We start from the raw sequence: 19,650 nt of genomic DNA on the forward strand, positions 1-19,650 counted from the left end.
TTATTTTTGAACTTTACATACATAACATTATGACCACCTTGTTTCTACGCTCATTGTCCACTTTATCAGCTCCACTTACTATATAGGTGCACTTTGTAGTTCTACAGTTACAGACTGTAGTCCATCTGTTTCTCTGATACTTTGTTAGCCCCCTTTTACCCTGTTCTTCAGTGGTCAGGACCCCCACAGGACCACCACAGAGCAGGTACTAATTGGGTGGTGGATCATTCTCAGCACTGCAGTAACACTGACGTGGTGGTGGTGTGTTAGTGTGTGTTGTGCTGGTCTGAGTGGATCAGACACAGCAGTGCTGCTGGAGTTTTTAAACACCTCAGTGTCACTGCTGGACTGAGAATAGTCCACCAACCAAAAATATCCAGCCAACAACGTCCTGTGGGCAGCATCCTGTGACCACTGATGAAGGACCAGAGGATGACCAGCACAAACTGTGCAGCAGCAGATGAGCTATCGTCTCTGACTTTACATCTACAAGGTGGACTGATGAGGTAGGAGTGTCTAAGTGAGTGGACACAGTGATAAAACAAATGTTAAAAACGTATGACATGCCCTTAAAACATTTTTGAAAACTGGGCTGTCTATCCTCAAAATGTTGGCGCTAAACATGATTATGGCCCTACACATACACATACACACGGTCATTTGAAGCAGCCTGTCCTCTGTTGCTTCCTGACCGACGGAAGCCTCATCGCCGGTCAGAGCCAAACCTCGTTATGACAGAAACATAACAGTTTGAAGCAAGGCCAAGAGACCGGTTCCGGCCAGTGAGAGGTCACAGAGTGGTCAGAAGAGGTCTGATGCAGCTGTTGACTCCTAGAAGTTAGAGTTACCTCAAGTGACAATGAAAGTGTAGTGCAGTTTTATGCACTATTTCAAATCCATTGCTCTCTGAAACGGGTTCTAGACCTAATATGCTAAGCCTAGTTTTAGTGTGAGGAACACACTCCAAAGCTCTAGGTAATTATTAAGGGTTACATATTGTCGAGTTCCAAGACGGTCTAACTAACTAACTAACTAACTAACTAACAAACTAACTAGCTGAACTGAAACACACACACAGCCGCTTATCCTTCTGGGTGGGGGGTGCTGGAGCCTATCCCAGCAGTCATTAGGCAGGAAACACCCTGGACAGGTCGCCAGTCCATCACAGGGCTGAACTAAAACAGGTTCTAGATATGACTGAGTAAATTTGAGGTACAAACTACAGTACTGTGTAATTTTTATGGGTAAGAAGGAACCAGGTGTGTAGGATGTAAAACGATTGTGTATGAATAAAGTATAAAGAGTCTTACAAAGTACATTTTTGTCTATTACATATACATTAAACCACAAACTCCACAGTACTGTGTAATCATATTTCTTCATCAGCCAGTATAGCTTTCCTATTAAATGTTGGCATTTCTTAGTAATTTATTTAAACAGTCTTGTAACTTGCTGCCTAATATGTTAGCCTAACTAATTATCTAGTACTTTGGAGTTTGTGCTTCACACTTATCCGGTTAATACCTAGAACTTAGGGCACAGTTAACTGCCACATGAGGGCAAACATGTTATAATGCGTGCAGAATGTTTCTTGGTGTTTTGTTGGCATAAGAATGGACGTCCCTGAAAAAGACGGCGTCTAAAAGGCAGCGTATCGCTGTTGTTGGGACAAATTTGAAAATGCCTATTGTCCTTTACAATGTTTGTAAATTTGACGATGAATGGACCAAAAGAAATGGTCCAAAATTACTTGGACAAAAGTCTGGTTCCATTGACATACATTAAAGGTAAAGTATGTTTTTTCTTTCTCCTGTAAAGTTACCATTTTGGAGATACAAGGTTTTGTTCCGACAGCAGCGATATGTTGTTCATGAATGTATATCTTTAAGTGTTAATGGTGATTTCAGAGATGTGCAAGTCACCCACTAACCCCCCCAGTACAGTGGCAGATACTGGATTTTGAACCTTACGCTGGTAACAATCTAAATGGTCCTTTACTCCGTTGGCTGCGAGAACACAGTGTCCATTATTTCCATAAACAGTCTGAGGTTGACTCTGCAGACCACAGCGCACGTTTTCTTCAGTCCATGTTTATTAAATACGCAGTTAATGTTTGGCATTTAGTTTAGTCTTAGAACTTGCTGCCTAACATGTTAGCCTAAATAATTATCTAGTACTTTGGAGTTTGTACTCCACATTTTATTCCCCAAAATGTTATATTCAGTAAATAAACAGTAAGTATGCATAAAAAATGTTCATATTCAGGATGTGTTCACTTATTTTCACTTAGAAAATCAACAAAAGCATTTAATTTGACCAGAGGATGCGACTGTATGTGCATGAATGTATGCATGTGAGTCTCTCGGTCAAGTGGACAGTGACAATGACATTGACCGGGTAAATACAGCGCGTGGGAAGTCCTGTACCTGAGGCGTGTGGATGTGCGTCCGGCACTCAGAGCCGTTTCTAAGGGAAACATATTTGTTTTGACGCTGCACTGACTCTTCCGCTCTGGGTGGGGAAGCATTTTCCGGAAGCGTTCAGTATGTGGTGTACTCCACAAGAGCAACCGAGCATGGGAAGTGTGTACCAAGGTGGACAGGCGAGACGGATGTCTCCACGGCAACGGAGAGGGAGCCTCCCTTCCGTGGGCCTGATGGCAACTATTTCAATGATAATGTTCTTCCACCGGCAAAAGCAACAGAAGTAAAAAGACTAATTCATCATTGAGGTTATACCAGTCAGAGGTTTCGAACACATCTGATTCAATTTGTGTGTTTTCACTATATTAATGACATTAAAGATGTTCTGGAAACTTCATTATAGACGTTCATTTTATTACCAATTCATTCTGAGTGATATATAGTTATTTCTTTCTTGTTATTTATTTTATTATAACTTCATTCTGGATATTCATTTTATTACAACTTCATTGTTTTTATTCCAGATGTTTATTTTATTAGAGCTTCATTTTCATTATTCATTTATTATAACTTCATTTTGCATGTTGATTTTATTATAATTTCATTCTCAACATTTATTTCATTATAAGTGCATTCTAGATATTTTATTTCCTTTATTTTAATATATTTTATAATATTATTTTGGATATTAGTTTTATTGTAACTTAATTCTTAATATTGGTTTTCATTTTCATTCATTTTTATCAGTTTTCATTTTGAGTGTTAATTTTATGATAGATGTTTTTAAGTGATTTTATAGTTTCATTCTTGTTATATATTTTATTATTGCTTTATTCTGGATGTTAACTGTGTTGTGTGTATAATAACTTTATTCTGGATGGTATTTTACTATAATTTCATCTTTTTGTTTTATTATGACTTTATTCTGGATATAAATTTTATTGTAACTTCATTGTAGATACAAATTTAAATAAAACTTTCTTGTGCATATTCTTTTTCTTAGTTTCTTAGTCTTAATTCTAGAAATTCATTTATTTCTTCATTAATTTATAATTCAGTCAGTATGTGCATTTTATTATTGTTATTACTATGTTTTTGTGTTTCATTCAATATTTTCTTTCATCTTTTAAAACCACCACTAATACAACATCATTGGACGACTCACTGCTAATTCTGTTACATCAGCTAGCAGGCATTGGCTAGTGTTGTGTTGTACATGTAAAAATATTTTAAATCTTTAAATAATAAAAGTATGTTAACAGCATCCAAACCTAACATTTGGCATAAGGTAACACCAGTAATAGAGTTACCTTTAAAAAAACATAACACTTTACAGAAGAGCAGCATTCATAAAGCTATATAAATGACATAAACCTGCGTTAACACTTTAAAGACTCAGTCCAACAAGCGTCAGATGTAATAAATGCTGCGTTAGTCAGGATCATCCCAGAAGGTGTTGTCGCAACTGATACTAGGAACTGACGTTGGAATAAACTGACTAAAATAGTTTTGGTCTGAGTGACCCTATATGTTTATTGTGTTTATTTTAATAAAATAAATGAGCCTTTCATTTTGTCACTACCAAAACAATCATAACACTAGTGAAACTTTACCAAATGTTTCAGTATATCATTATATCTTTCATTAAAGCACAAAAAATTACTTAATTGCCAAAACATGTGTTTCAGTGACAGTTATTCATTTTCCACACTGATTTTCAGACTTTGAGGCACATTTATTTCAAAACACTGGGATCTAACTGCTCACCATGTGGCCATGAGGGACAGGGATGCAGACTCACTTACTGCTCTAAAAGGCCCCATCTATGTACTTAAAACTTGTTGTGTTTTGGTAGTGATGTGAAAATATGGGGCAGGAGGTTCTTAATGTAACAAATTTATGGTCAGTCTAAAATTTTTTAGTTTAAAAGAAGTCAAAAAGATCTTTTTTCAAAATAAAATTGAAAAAAATCCAAAACAAATGAAGATTTGTTGAAAAAGCGTTAGGGTTCGACACCTCCCAATAGAAAGTACCCCAAACATGATGATTTTGTATATATTTAGCATACTACTCTCCATAATGCCTCAGGTTCAAATAAATCTGGTGTAAATACTTCATTGTTTTTAAATAGTGTTTTGTGTTGTTTTTTTACTGTTTGAGATAACTTTGTAGAACGGTCCATATAGGTTTATGTTATGCTTATGACTGATCTACAGTAAGGTGTTCATGTGAAGAGGCTTTCTGGGAAGCCCAGCCTCGGTACTTTCTGACTTTCTGCTGTTTATGTTGAATTTAGGACATTTGACAATTTTAGACAATGGACAGGTGAAACTCGTATGAGTCAGCAAAGCGCTGTTTAAATGAAACAGTTGCCATTTGATTGACATTTGACTAGTTGACCCACCGATACTGACTTTTTTCTTTTATTTTGTTTTAAAATTTCTTCTATTTTTCACAGCTTATTACTATTTCATCTGTGTCTTTCACACAAATTAAGCTTGTCAGCACTTTATTAAGTTAGTCCTGCCGATGGTAAAGACTAAACATGTAGAAGCAGCGTTTAACTACCGTTACACTATTTAATGACTTTCTCATGTTTTTACTTTTTAAACGAAATGAGTATTTTCTCATTTGTGAAGCACGATGACAGCATGACAGCAGTATGAAAGGTGCTGTATAAGTAACCTTGCCTGGCCCTTTTAATTGAAACATGAAATCATTTTATACATTTATCTGCCACAGCATTTTCATATTATTGAAAACAGTGATTCCAAACTTTTTGAGCATCCTTAATTTCACAGCAGTTGGATTTGATTAAGATGGTGTGTGTGTGTGTGTGTGTGTGTTTGTATTTTACAGTGTCGTAAAGGTCCTGTTGGAGTCTGGTGCTGATCCAAACCTTGGAGATGAGTTCAGCAGTGTTTATGGAACTGCACGAGACAAAGGCATACACTCTCTGGAGGGTAAGAGGCTGTTTTACTTTTTATGCATTTTTTTTTGTTTTCAGGGAAACACAAATGTCCCGACTATGTAAGAAAACCAGAGGAAAAAATCTACGATGTGAAGACCAACAAAACACCAAACACGTCATAAAGTGTTTTATGGAAATGAAAATCTCCATATTTCATTTTATAAAGCAAAAAGAGGAGAACTTTGGTTACTCAGGTTAAGGCTTATGAAACACACTATGATGTGTAGCAATATGTACATATGGACCATATTGCATATTGGTACTCATGTATATGTGAGTGTGTGTGTGTGTGTGTGTGTGTGTGTGTGTGTGTCTGCGTGTGTGTATTAGCGGTTGCACGACTTCAGGTTATTTAAAGTCGACAGGTTTGTGATGAGCTTCGAGTCGACATCCACTAATCGCTGCCGATGACGTCATGAATAAGAACACAGGCGATAGGAATGTTTTTCAGTGAGCAGCTTTAAAAATCCAACTTGAAAAATCAGTAACAAAGCAACACTCAGGTCAGTAGAGCGTGACGTGCCCTTTCCAGCCAGCCCCGGATCACATCGCTAGCCTTCAGGAAAACAGAGATCCTGAAATCACCAGGCTTCTCACCTGTTGTTTTCTCTGAGGCGTTTATGTCGTCAGTGTCATAATCACATTATCAGTGACTAGTCGGCATTAAGCTTGCATCATCGGCGAGAAGTAAAGTTAGGTAGCCGACTAGTCTGTGCGACCCCTGGTGTGTGTGTGTGTGTGTGTGTGTGTGTATATATATATATATATATATATGTATATATATGTATATATGTATATATATATATATATATATATATATATGTATATATATATGTACTCACACACACACACACACACACATATATAGATATGGGACATTTTGTCATTACGTATAGGTACTTATGTGTGTGCTATATATGGGACATTAGGGCTGAAAGATTAATCATTTTTATATGCAATTTTCAATTCGCAAGACCTGCAATTTTTATTATATAATACACTGTCAACAATGTTGTCTTAATAAGTTTGAATGGAAAAGAATAAAACTAATAACACAGAGGTTGAGTCCTGCCTGTAGATAACCTGCACCAATCAGAAGCTATGAAACACCCATGTTTGGATATGTGACATCACAACCATCACAACTAACCGACACACTCAGCGTTCAAGCTTCATACCCGAAAAGTGGATATTCTGCTCTTCTTGGCCAAAAACAGGCCTGGAAATTAATTCATAGAAAATTTCTTCATTTAAGTCACAATACTGGTCAGAAAAATCGCAATTAGATATTTTCCCCAAATCGTTCAGCCCTGTGGGGCATATTACATTTAGGAACTTACCTATATAGTTCATATGGGAACCATATATGACCCCATGTTCTGATGTATAAAAACAGACCTCTGTGTGTGTGTGTGTTTGTGTGTGTGTGTGTGTGTGTGTTTGTGTGTGTGTGTTTGTGTGTGTGTGTTTGAGGACAGGCATCTTCCCCAGTGTGTTTGTGTAGTGCTTTCAGTTGGAATGCATTACTAACTCTCAGATTCTTTCTGGCCATCATCATCATCATCATCATCATCACAGCGTCTGAATAATCCCTCCATAAAGCCGAGCAGCTCCCGTTTTTAAAATATGACCAATCCTCTCGCGCTCTCTCTTCTGGAGGAATATGGCGAGAAGAAGTGTGTGGGTGTTATTACAAATATCAATTTACTCACGGACAGTATTATTACAGAACATCCAAACATGCGCAACTTATTTGCATATGTGTAATCGTTCCATTTTCCACCATGTTATTTTTTATTATTTTTCATAAAAAACTCAGGCACCCAAACACACACACACACACACTCACACTCAGCAGTAGGAGACATATTTATATATGATATGTATATTACACACATTTGTATTGTTGGCAGTTTTTTGGGCCGTCTGGGAGGAGGCCTCCCCAGATGCACCATGATGGATGGGCGAGTGCGCGTGTGTGTATACATGTTTCTTTCTTTCTGTGTGTGTGTGTTTCTGTGAAGTGACTCCTATGGTTGGACGTGTGTGTGTGTGTGTGTGTGTGTGTGTGTGTGTGTGTGTGTGTGTGTGTGTGTGATGGATGGTATGCTCCTCTCTCTCTGACGCTTTATTGAGTTAGCTGTGATTATCCGGCTCTCAGACATTAGTTACCAATGACGACCAGCCTGACAGCAGAGAGAGAGAGAGAGAGAGAGAGAGAGAGAGAGAGAGAGAGAAGGGGGAGACAAACAGAGAAAGGAAAAAGGAAGACATAGGGAGGTGGACATAAACGAAAAGAAAGAGAAGAGAAAGACTAAAATCTGACCAAACTTTGACCAAACGCGGACTAAAAATCTAACCTTGTAGTTGTTGCATTTTTAAAGTGCATGTGACAAAAAGTAAACAACACTGAGTAAAATCTAATCAAACAGACTTAAATCTGATCAAACACTGAGTAAACTCTGATCAAATACTGACTAAAATCTGATCAAACACTGAATAAAATCTGATCAAACATTGAGTATACTATGATCAAACAATGGCCAAAATCTGATCAAACAATGGCTAAAATCTGATTAAACAATGGCTAAACTCTGATCAAACAATGGCTAAAATCTAATCAAATACTGAGTAAAATCTGTTTAAACATGAAAGTCTAATCAATCAATGGCTAAAATCTTAGCAAAAAATGGTTTAAATGTGATTAAACACAGACTAAAATCTGATCAAACACTGATTAAAATACAATAACAATAGCTAAAATCTTATGAATTACTAAAATCTGACACTGACTAAAATCTAAGCAAACAATGGCTAAAATCTGATCAATCACTGACTGAAGTCTGTGTGAACAATGACTAATCACTGACCAAAATTGATCAAATACTGACTGTAATCTGACCAAAAAGTGAACACAATTTGACCAAACACTTCCGATCAATTACTAAAATCTGATCAAAGACTGACTGAGTTATAGAGAATGAGAGAGAGAGAGAGTGGAGGGGCAGTGAGAGAAAGAAAGACACAGGGAGGAAGAAATATGATAGAAGAGGCGTTTGAGTTTATTTCACCTCTGTATGTGAGATCAAAACTAAAACACATGGAGAGAGAGAGAGAGAGAGAGAGAGAGAGACAAAGAGAGTGAGAGAGAGAGAGAGACAGACAGAGAGAGAGAAAGAGAGAGAGAGTGAGAGACGGAGAGAGAGAGATAGGGAGAGAGAGAGAGAGAGACAGAGAGAGAGACAGAGAGAGAGACAGAGAGAGTCAGTCTATTAACCCGTGTGGGGGGCTGTGTATGTAAAGTGGTCTAATAGCCGGCTGTATGTAACTCTGTGTCGACAGTCAGTTGTTGCATATTTAAAATGTCTGTGTCTGTTTTTATGTTTTTATTTTTAATGTCTGCTGTTTATCTTTAAACTCACAGATGGCAACTTTCTCCATCTTCTGCTTCATTAACTAACCTCTTTATTCCTTTATTCACTCACTCCATCTTCTGACGCCCTTTCCTGTTTATTTTGTTCACTGTCAGGATCGCTGCCCCCATTTCTCCCTCTCTCTCTTTTTCTCTCTATTTCCCTTTTTAAACTCACCTGCTTTTTCTTTCTTTCTTCCTTGCCTCCTTCCTTACTTTCTTTCTCTGTCTCTCCCTTATTCTGTCTCTGACTGTTTTCTTTCTCCTATTCTGTCTCTCAGAACATTTCACTTTGTTGTACAAAAGCAAAAACATGCGGATGCATAAAGAGAATTATAGTATTAACTCTCTCTCTCTCTCTCCCTCCCTCTCTCTCTCTCTCTCTCTCTCTCTCTCTGTCTCTCTCTCTCTCTCTCCTCTCTCTCTCTCTCTCTCTCTCTCTCTCTCTCTCTCTCTCTCTCTCTCTCTCTCTCTCTCTCTCTCTCTCTCTCTCTCCCTCTCTCCCTCTCTCTCTCTCTCTCTCTGTACTCCTGCTCTCTCTCATTCTCTCTCTCAGTGTTGGTCAGCAGAGAGGATGAGTTCAGCAGTCGGCTCAGCAGTCGTGCGAGTTTCCGTGGCTGCACTCCGCTGCATTACGCAGTTCTGGCTGATGACCTCCGCACCGTCCGCATGCTGCTGGAAGCAGGTGAGACTTGCTCAGAGAACTAACCGAACTCTGACCGAACTCTGACCAAACACTGACCACAATATGAACGAACACTGACTACAGTCTGATCAAACACTGACCAAACTCTGACCACAATCTGATCCAACTCTGAATACAATATGATTAAACAGTGACCACATTCTGAACAAACAGTGACCACAGACTGGCCAGACACTGACCACAGTTAGACCAAACACTGACCACAGTCTGACCAAACACTGGCTACATTCTGGCAAAACACTGACTAAACTCTGACCACAATCTGACCAAACAGATTTTACAAAGAAATCTGCAGGGGTATTTATGTCTGTTTCTTTTTCTCATTCAGGGCTTCTTGACAAACCTTTTTTTCCTCTCGCTCAAAGATGAACAGTACTGTTTGTCTGATGGGGGCAGTTTTGGTGGTCTACCAGGACTTCCAGGTGGTTGTTAGGAATCTTGTTTTCTCCATAACTTTTAATCTTTTTTGGAAACTGTTATTTTTCTGTGATTTCCCAGGTGTATTATCCTGAGTCTAGTCTCCTCCGATTAGGGTGGTCTCTGACTTTTCCACAGTACTGTATTGTTGTAAACACATATACGTATATGAGACATACACTCTCCTGCCCTCCTTCACCAGACAAGCTAGCACCTTAAACAAGTGACCCAGGTTGCCCGAGGCAGTTAAGCTGAAGTTGACCTTTCACCCCTGGAGTGGACGAACTGCGAGTGGCTTGACCTGCTGCCAGAGGGTGTCAGGAAGTGTAATGGGGTATATATTGGTGTATTATATGAGCCCAAAGGGTATATAAGTGAGCTCCCCTCAGTGCGGAGGAGTAGCGGCTCTACTTTGAGCTCCTCTGGTAAGCGTATTCTCCTAAAAATGACCCTTTTAGTGACGACTGTGTTTGACCAAGCAATTGCGCCACCCATGTTCCAGATCAGCTATGCTTGGTAGGGTTAAACAAATTTATCACAAGTACATACAGGACAGTTCAAGGTCCAAGCCGTACCGCACTCCACTATATTGTCCGAGCAGATGTAATTACATTTCCATATAGTAGTCGGGATGCTGGGCTCATACTGTTTTTTCTCTCCATTCAAATATGCAAATGTGCTGCCGGAGAGAGAGAAAGGATGGAAATGAGGACGAATGAAGAAGAGAGCGCTGTTAGAAACACACTTTAAGTGTCAACACTGTCTAGAAATCCCCCTCCAGAAATGGAATGGCTGGCCTGAAGCACCAAATGCATTTTCAAATAAAACAGGAGGACTTAGGAGCAAACAGAAATAGTTTTTTTAATACCAAAAAAATCTGATTACCTACTTAAAAATCCCATTACCCAGAAGCCTGTGTGGCATGTGGCCACACCCCGGCAGACAGAGCAGCGCCAGATGTCGGGAAACATCAAGCGGAGAGGTGATCTTCACCGTGCGACTTGGTCTCTCGCAGTACCGGTGGTTCTCCCTGGTCCTCTGAAGAACTTTGCCCTTTACAGTCATGGGTCCTTTTAGTGTTTGTGCCCCTCATGCTCTTAGGGAGCTTTTCCTTTTGAGTCTTGGTTCCCTTAGTGCTTCCTCCTCATGCTCTTAGAGAGTTTTTCCCTTTTGAGTCGTGGTTCCTCTCAGTGGTTCCTCCTCATCTTAGGACCTTTTCCCATTTGTGTCTTGGTTCCTGTCAGTGGTTCTTCTTCACAGTGTTAGGAACATGGTTCTTCTCATCATCTCTTCCTCATGCTCTTTGGAAATTGCTCCGTATGAGTCTTGGTTCCTCCTAGTGGTTCTTCCTCATGCTATTAGGAATGTGGTTCTTCTCATCATTTCTTCTTCATGCTCTTAGGAAGTTTCTCCGTTTGAGTCTTGGTTCCTCTCAGTGGTTCTTCCTCACAGCTCAACAGTCAGGTTTTTAGAACAACCTCATCATTGCGAGGTACAAATGATGTGCTACTAATGTAGGATATCACATCACCCAGTGTATTTAAAGTTCAGTTATGAATTATGTGGGAATGCTGGTGTCCTGCTATGGTTTTTGCAGTTCTTTCAGTTCGTCAGTTTATCATTAAGCTGTTTGCGGGTTGATTGGAGTTGGAGGGGTTTGTTTGTTTGTTTGTTTGTTTTTCCCTCCTTCTGGTTTGGAGTCGCTCTGCTGTCATTTAGAGCCACTTTAATAAACATGAGAAATAGGCTCCTGTCATACCTGCAAACTCTCCAATCTCTCTCTTTCCACAACACACACAAACACAGATACAGAGGTTTGACCGCAGGGCTGGTCAGGCACCTTATTTCCCCTATGAGCGACCGGACATGAGCGTCCGCCTCGGCCCTCCATTTATCACTGCACTCCTGGAGGGTCTTCCAGTCACACGTCCGGCACGCTGGGGTATTGGGACCAGGGCAGACACGTCCCCACCAATATTTAAAACGTTAGTTTGCCCAAACATTACATAGCTAAGAACAGCAACAGCTGTGTTCTCGAAGCTTGTATTGCACTTTTATATACAGCAGTTTGTTATAGAGTGTCAGAAACCACATAAGCAAGTCTGTTTGAGATCACTTAACACTGTTTGAGGCGCCTGCTAATTGGTGGGATACAAGCTTGCAGTACTTACATTAGCCTTGTAGCTGCAGTGCAAAAGTAAAGAAGCAAACTTTAGTCCATTTGTCTGTTTGGCAGTAACAGTGGCTGTATCTGTAATACATGGTGATTTTAAAACGTATTGCATTTCTCAATCTTGGATCAGACATGTTTAGTGCAGTAGGCTATTGTAACTAACTGCATAGAAAAGCATGTGTATTTTTACCAGTGTAGCATCACTTTAGTCATTTATTTGAATGCTGACAACTTGGGAAGTATTCGCATATTAAAATTTGTTATTATTATGTGTCTTATGCAGTATTGTATCCATCCGCCTCATTGATTTGATAAAATTCACAATTTTACATTAATTGTCTTTAATGTTCTCCATTGACATGATGTTTGTCCTGTTTATACACTTTTATGACTGCAGGCCGTGCGTTACAGTGATTTTTATCGGCTTCTCATCGTGCCTAATAACACCCTTACCTGTGCTAGAATCACTGTAACATACAGCCTCTTGTGGCTTATTGCTTTCTATTGTGTATTAGATTTTAGCACTTTGTTGTAGTCTTATTTGATCTTTTGTTTTTTTTTTGTTTTTTTTCCTCTAACATTTTTGTTGGGATTTGACATCATTTTCTTGTTTTTGTTCAATGTTTTTACTCTTTCAATCAGAGAAAAGTAGCCAAACTGAGATACAGTATCTGGATAGACAGCTACTTTGCTAATGTCATCTTTTAGCGTATTGCCCTCCTCATTGGATGAGTCATTTCTGTCATTTGAGTCATTTATTTTCTCCATGGAAATGATGACTGTACAGTTAATACACTTTTATGGCTGCAGTAACATATCGTCGCTGTCCAAAGTAAAACAAGAAACGGTAACTTTACAGTAGAGGGTAAAACCGTTCTTTACTTTCAGTGTAAGTTAATGTGAAAAGATTTTATATGACGCAGTTTTGGAGAATTTCTGTTGGTCCAGTCATCATGAAATTTTCACACAATGTGAAGAACAACTGCCGAGCTCAAATTATGCAGAAAACTAAAGATCGCAAAAATTAGAATACTTTTTTTATTTTGGACAAGCGACGATATTTAGCTTCCTAGTAGTAACATTAGCCAACTCCAAAGCAGATGTTCTTTTTCAAAGGTCCCTCCCACCTTCAAGATGCATCATCAGAGGGGATTTTTACTCTTTGAATTAGAACATTGCACTCGACTACTGCGGCACCACTGGAGGAGGCAAGTAACTCATTGATGTTCAAATAGGAGGTTCATTTTCAGTACGATACGCTCCTAACAGTAGTCACTGATTGTCTCTGGTGTGGACCAGAGGAGGAGGATGGGTCCTTCTTTTGAGGAATTGATTCATCTCAAGGTTTCTTCCTCTTGTTTTTAGGGAGTGTTTCTTGCCACTGTCGCCCTTGGCTTGCTTTAGCTAAATGGTGCATGGACCCAGATCTTCTGTAAAACTGCTTAAAAGTGCCATAAACTTGACTTGACTCGAAGTAAACATGTTTACGACAGATGTAGCGACAGTTCCATTTTTCATTTTGATTAGGGTGTAAGTAAGTAAGTAGGCCCAGCGTCACATAGTTTGTCTCATATTTAGACGCATTGGCTATGAGTTTGAGAGTCGTGAGACCTGGGAGCGCCAAGAAGTTGGCCAGGTGGGTTACAGTTTAATACAGTTGATGAGTCCATCTTGATCAATGCATTTGGCTGAAACAGCAGTGTATAAGCCTATATGTCATTGGATTTTAAACCTTTGAAAAGTTGCCTAATTCAGTGAGATGCAAACAAAGTTAATGAGAATGTTTTCAATGAAATGGTTTATTATACACAAACTTAGATTTGGACCAACTCAGGTTTCTTTACAGTGGTGGTGATGGGAACCAGTGAACAGTGATAACCAGTGAACCTACACAAGTCTTCTGATTGGTTAAATTTAATGCTGAAAATGGTAAAATATTGAAAACTACGTTTGGGACTACTTCTCCTTAAGATGTATCCCTCCGCTGTGAATGGATTGGTCCAAAATCTTTTCTCAAAACTGTCGTAAAACAGTGTCTCAGTCATCAGGCAGTGTATTCATAACCACTTCATGTAATAGCTTTCTGTGTGGGACCTTATAGAGGTGTTAAACTCTTCAGACGTCTGGTTCCTATCACCACCACTGTGAACAAGTCTAACTACAGAACAGAGAATTTCACATCAAACCGCTTTGAATAACTTTAATAATTTAATTATGCATAAACTTTTTGGCCATATCATCAGCATTATACAAATGTTGACGCTGTGCTTCTTGTTGGTAAATCCGCCCCAACATACCACCCTCTCCTTTGCCATTGCTTGGCTGGGGAAGAGCCTCCAGGCCTCAGGCTCCAGGCCATAGGAGGTGACTAATCATCTGAGCCACGGCTCCTGACCCCTGCCCCTTGAGGGTCACCCCCCCCTAACACTAGTCTGCAGCACATCCTGCCAGCTGGAGTGAGATAGAGAGATATAGAAAAAAAGAGACACAGATAGAGGCCACATTATGCACTCAGCGCTTAGCGCTTAGCGATCGGTAAATAGCGCTAATTATTTCACCAATCACCTCTCTTTTCTCTCAATGAAGCGCAGCCCCTAAACGTGCCTCTGTACGCATGTCTCTCTGAGGGTTAGCTAATCATTAGTATTGCTTCTTTTTAACGCTCGGTGCCCAGAGGGTGCTGTGTGTGATATTAGAGCTCTAAATGATGCTATTTATTATCTGTGAGGGAGAGCGAGCGAGGGAGGAACGAGGGAAGGTGTAAAGGGAGGACAGGGCGCCGTCGTTTCTTTATTACTTTCCCTTTTTTATGTCCGCTCCGTATCGATCGGGATGTTTCGCTCAGACGCGTTTAGAGTTTTATCAATAATGCCAGCGATTAGCCGGAGAGCGTGGGCCTGCACGCTAGCGCTAACAGCTAACAGCCCTCTTTAGCCAGGCCAGTGATTTGATTCTTGGTTAACGCAAGGAGCCTGGTCACTTTCTGACCGATGTAGTGGACTAGGGAACAGGATCTCCCTGTCCAGAGGTGGACAGATTTATTACCTGCATGTACTTTTTTAACATGTTTTAGAGCTGAATTCTGAGCCTGGGTTGCAAACAATGACCAGCGTCATGACCACAACGTGAAACTCGTTATGACAAGTAAAACAAACAAATTAACAAGGTGATGGAAATGAGGTGTTGAGGCTTTTGTTATAAAGCTTGGTGAAAATTATTGAAAATTAACTACACATTAACTACAAAAGCTTGGTGCTAAAATAAGACTGAAAATCGCTTAGAGATGCTAAAAGAAATTAGCATTGGTGGTTTTGGAGCAAGGGTTTTGCATTAAATAATGCTATATTATGAAATGTTTATGTTTATATGAAAAAAGTTACAAATTGGATGAAACTGCAATATACAGTGATGAACGACCGAACCTTTTTTGTCCTCTAGCAATCCATCGTTGCCTATAGCTTACTCTAAAGGAACTACATTTCTTGGCAGAAGAATTGTTTATCGCAAATGAATAATAACTTAAATTATTTATTGAGAATTGTGTATAATCATATTCATATTTTATCATAATCGTATTTTATGTTGTCCACAGTTCGTTAAATCAAAAAGCCATTTGAGGCCGTGCTTTACAGTGATTTTATCAGCTTCTCGTTGTGCCTAATAACACACTTACCTGTGCTAAATTCACAGTATTACACAGCCTCTTGTGGCTTGTTGCTTTTTATTATGTGTTAGATTTTAACACTTTGTCGTACACTTCACTTTCAGTCTTCAGTTGTTTCATTAACATTTTTGGCCTTTTTGTTGGGATGCATTGAAATTTCAGCCACTGAACAATTTTGACAGTAGTTAAAAGTGGCATTTTTTGTTTCAGTGGCTGAAATTTTGGTGCATCCCTAGTTTGAATGTAAACCCTGCTAATGTCTCATGTCTCCAGCAGCAAAGCATGACTGTTAGAGCTAGGAGCAATACATTTCGAACATGAGGCAAAAACACCCTCAACACTAGTTTGTTGGTGCTAAGCTAATGGCGATTTACACGAACACTTTCTGAAGCCTCTGTTTTTAATGTTTCCATTCCACCTTAAATGGTGCAGTAGTTAAATTTTGGCACATTAAGGCATTGGAATGTAACTGCTGTGGCATTTAAGGTGGTACAGAAAATTGGAAAAAGGCAGCTCCAGATAAAACACAGACACTTAAAGTCTCTAAAAGACATTTGCAGGTTTTACTTGAAGTTTGTATCAGATACATTAGCATGTAGTGACCGAGCAGTTTCACAGTGGCTGGTTTAGAGCTGCTGCCGCAGTTTTCCATTTCTAACAATCCTTTGGTTAAACTGCTGATCATATTAACTCAGTGACATATCTAGAACTTCCAGAAAGCCGAGAAAGATGTTATTCTCACAAAATTTGTCTACCACTAGAAACCAAAACGTGCTTGTTACGTAATTATGCTGATAGGTAATCTAGCCTGTTAGGACTTCTTCTCATAATTCCTGATTGACCAATTTTCTGTTTTACGCTTCAAGAACTTAATCCTTTTGTTTCTTTCCAACAAACAGTGGGACAAGAGTAGTGCTGTAAAATTGACTTAAATACAAGTGTGATTCTATTGAAAAAACAATTACAGACATGCATTTTTATCTTCCCAGAGATCATTAGGCCTTCTCTCGAGGCCTGGAACGCCCTGAGGGTTCCCTCTACATATCTGACATTGGGTCCAAACTCAGTTAATTTGCGTGTGCAGGCTTTTGTCTTTTTTGCTGTATCAACACGTGTGTTTGTGTCAGTCAGGGCAGGTCAGGGTGAAAGAATCGAAATGCCTCTTGACACCACGGTAACCATCGCTCTAGTCACCATGTCTTTACTGGCCACCCGCTACCTCACACACAATGAGCCAGCTTGCTGTAATAGCAGAACAATAGCCGGGCCGGCCGGGCCGTCAGCCTGTTTTAACTGAATAAGCAGTCGAGCAGCGGGGAGGCTCGGGCTGTTCCTTCTGACACACACATACAAACACATACAGACGCGAAAAGCAATTCGTAATGAAGGACATCTGCATGATAAACACATACAAATGCGCTCAGTGCTGCCTTAATAATGTGTTAGATGTAAAGATGAATTCTACTTTTTAATTTTTTCATTTATGTAAAATTCAGTGGTTGTGATGTAAACAGAGTCATTCAGGTGGTTTGATGTGAAAAGGGTTCATTGTAGAGAAACTTAGCAGCCCTGATTTCTTTACAGTGGTGGTGATAGGAACCAGGCGTCACCATGTCTACAGCACAAAAATAGCCATTTTATTTACTATCCAAAGCCACCAGTGAACCCACACATGCCTTCTGCTGAGTGTCTTCGGCCTGACTTTTTATGTGTAATGTTGATGATGGGACAATTTTTCAATGTGGACTATTTTTAGATTTATGAAAATACGATATTAGGCTAAAACCTTATTTCAAAATAATGTAAAATAGGAACCAGACGTCTGCAGCGTGAAATGCCTCTTAAACCTCCCTCCCTGAAAGTTATTACATGAAATGGTTATGAATACACTGCTTAATGAGACACTGAGTCACTATGGTTTTGAAAAGGTTTTGGCCTGTTTTTTTAAAATCCATTCATGGTGGAGGGGTCCATGCGGGACATTGTGAGACAAAATAGTCTCCAAAGAAGACATATTCTTTCATATTAACCACTATTTTACATAAACATTAGATATGACAACACGTGTAGGTTCATTGGTGGTTTTGGGGCGTATGCGACCCCTGGTTCCTACAATTTCTACAGGTTCTCTACAGTCAACCCGCCCTTGACCGCTGAAAATGCCGAATACAACCTAAAATTGCCAATGATAGTGCTAGAAAACAATAATAGCTGTGATTTGATCACTGGCACATGAAATAAAAAAGAATATAAAACAATATATATATATATATATATATATATATATATATATATATCTGTGTGTGTGTGTATATATATATATATATATATATATATATATATAAAATATACAACTGCATGTAATAAAATAACTAGCTGTCCAAAATTAGGGATAAATTCCGCTAATTTATTCACCAAGCATTTTGAACAACATACGTGCACCAATTTATTTCTGTATAATTCAGTTGTTGAGGTGTAAACAAGGCCTTTCAAAGTGGTTTGATGTGAAATGGTTCATTGTAGAGGAACTTGAATCTGATTTCTTTACAGTGGTGGTGATAGGAACCAGGGGTCACCATGTCTACAACACACATATAAACATTTTATTTATTATCCAAAACCACCAGTGAACCTACACGAGTCTTCTGAGTTTCGTTTTAGATGTAAAACAGTACATTTCATGCCTCTCAGAACTATCATATAACGATGTCTCAGGCATCTGGCTGAGTATTCATAACTGTTTAATGCATTAACTGTCTGTGAGGGACCTATTAGAGGTGTTCACCTCTTCAGACGTCTGGTTCCTATCACCACCACTGTGAACAATTCTGAGTTTCTCTACAGTGAGCAGTTTCACACTGAACCACTCAGTGACTTTGTTTACTTTTAATCATGCAGAATGGTGCAGTGTACGAATGTGATCAGCCACACTTGTATGCAGATTGATAGCCGGATGTCTCTTAGCATGAACTCATTGTCCTGAAGCCCCCCTGTATGTAGGATCCATACTTTTCCTCAGCACTCTTTTACTGGCTTTCTTAACGAAGTGACCCCCTAACTGCACCAACAGCTTGACCCACAACCTCGATGTTAACCCTTGACCTCTGGTTTCTCGCTGCGTGCAGGTGCCAACCCCTTGCAGACGAACGAGCTGGGACACACTCCGCTGGCCTACGCCAAAGAAGGAGAGATGCACACAGTGCTGAAGGAGTGGGAGAGCAAGGTATGGTGTGTATGCTGGTTGTGTGTTTGTATAAAACATGGATTTCACTGCTGTCGGAACAAAAACTCGTATCTCCAAAATGACAGCTTTACAGGAGAAAAAACATAATCAGCTTTTAATGTAAGTCAATGGAACCAGATGTTTTTACAGGTAATTTTGGGGCATTTTTTTTAGTTCATTAATCATGAAATTTACATACAATGTAAAGCACTGCATGCATTTTCAAATTATGTTGAAAACTGAAAAACGATATATGATATGAAGTTTTGTTCCAACAGCAGCAATATGCAAGATGGCGGTACGTTGCTGGTGATGATATCACACCTGCATTCACCAACTCACATTCAAAACATCAAAAATACTAACGTGGAATTTAGCATAATGTTTTTTGCCTCATGCAAATAAGAGGAGGTTTTAGGTTTTCCTGGAGCCCAACTTGAAAACTTTTTTTTTTTTTTGGAAATACAAAAAATGATGCCTTATTAAATGATTAAAAATAAACCTTAATGATAATTGGTAGAATTTTCCAAATGCAAGCGACCAAATTCTCTCAAGTTTAAATACACTCAGATATTTACAGTCACATGCAAATGTTTGGACACCCCTGGTAAAATGACGTTTCGTTGATTTTCTAGGTGTAAGTAAGGATGCGTTCAGACTA

General features: G+C 39.2%; 1 protein-coding gene across 1 annotated transcript in view; it reads left to right on the top strand.

The window, feature by feature from the left end:
• clpb (caseinolytic mitochondrial matrix peptidase chaperone subunit B) overlaps nt 1-19,650 on the top strand; it is an 80,254-nt gene that overhangs the window by 22,685 nt on the left and 37,919 nt on the right. Inside the window, exons 5-7 of the mRNA XM_036562744.1 lie at nt 5,283-5,386; nt 9,363-9,491; nt 18,892-18,989. Of these exons, the coding sequence (XP_036418637.1) occupies nt 5,283-5,386; nt 9,363-9,491; nt 18,892-18,989 (331 nt within the window). The remainder of the gene's footprint in view (nt 1-5,282; nt 5,387-9,362; nt 9,492-18,891; nt 18,990-19,650) is intronic.

The sequence above is a fragment of the Colossoma macropomum genome, unplaced genomic scaffold (assembly GCF_904425465.1).
Source record: "Colossoma macropomum unplaced genomic scaffold, Colossoma_macropomum, whole genome shotgun sequence".
In the NCBI taxonomy this organism is placed as follows: Eukaryota; Metazoa; Chordata; class Actinopteri; order Characiformes; family Serrasalmidae; genus Colossoma; species Colossoma macropomum.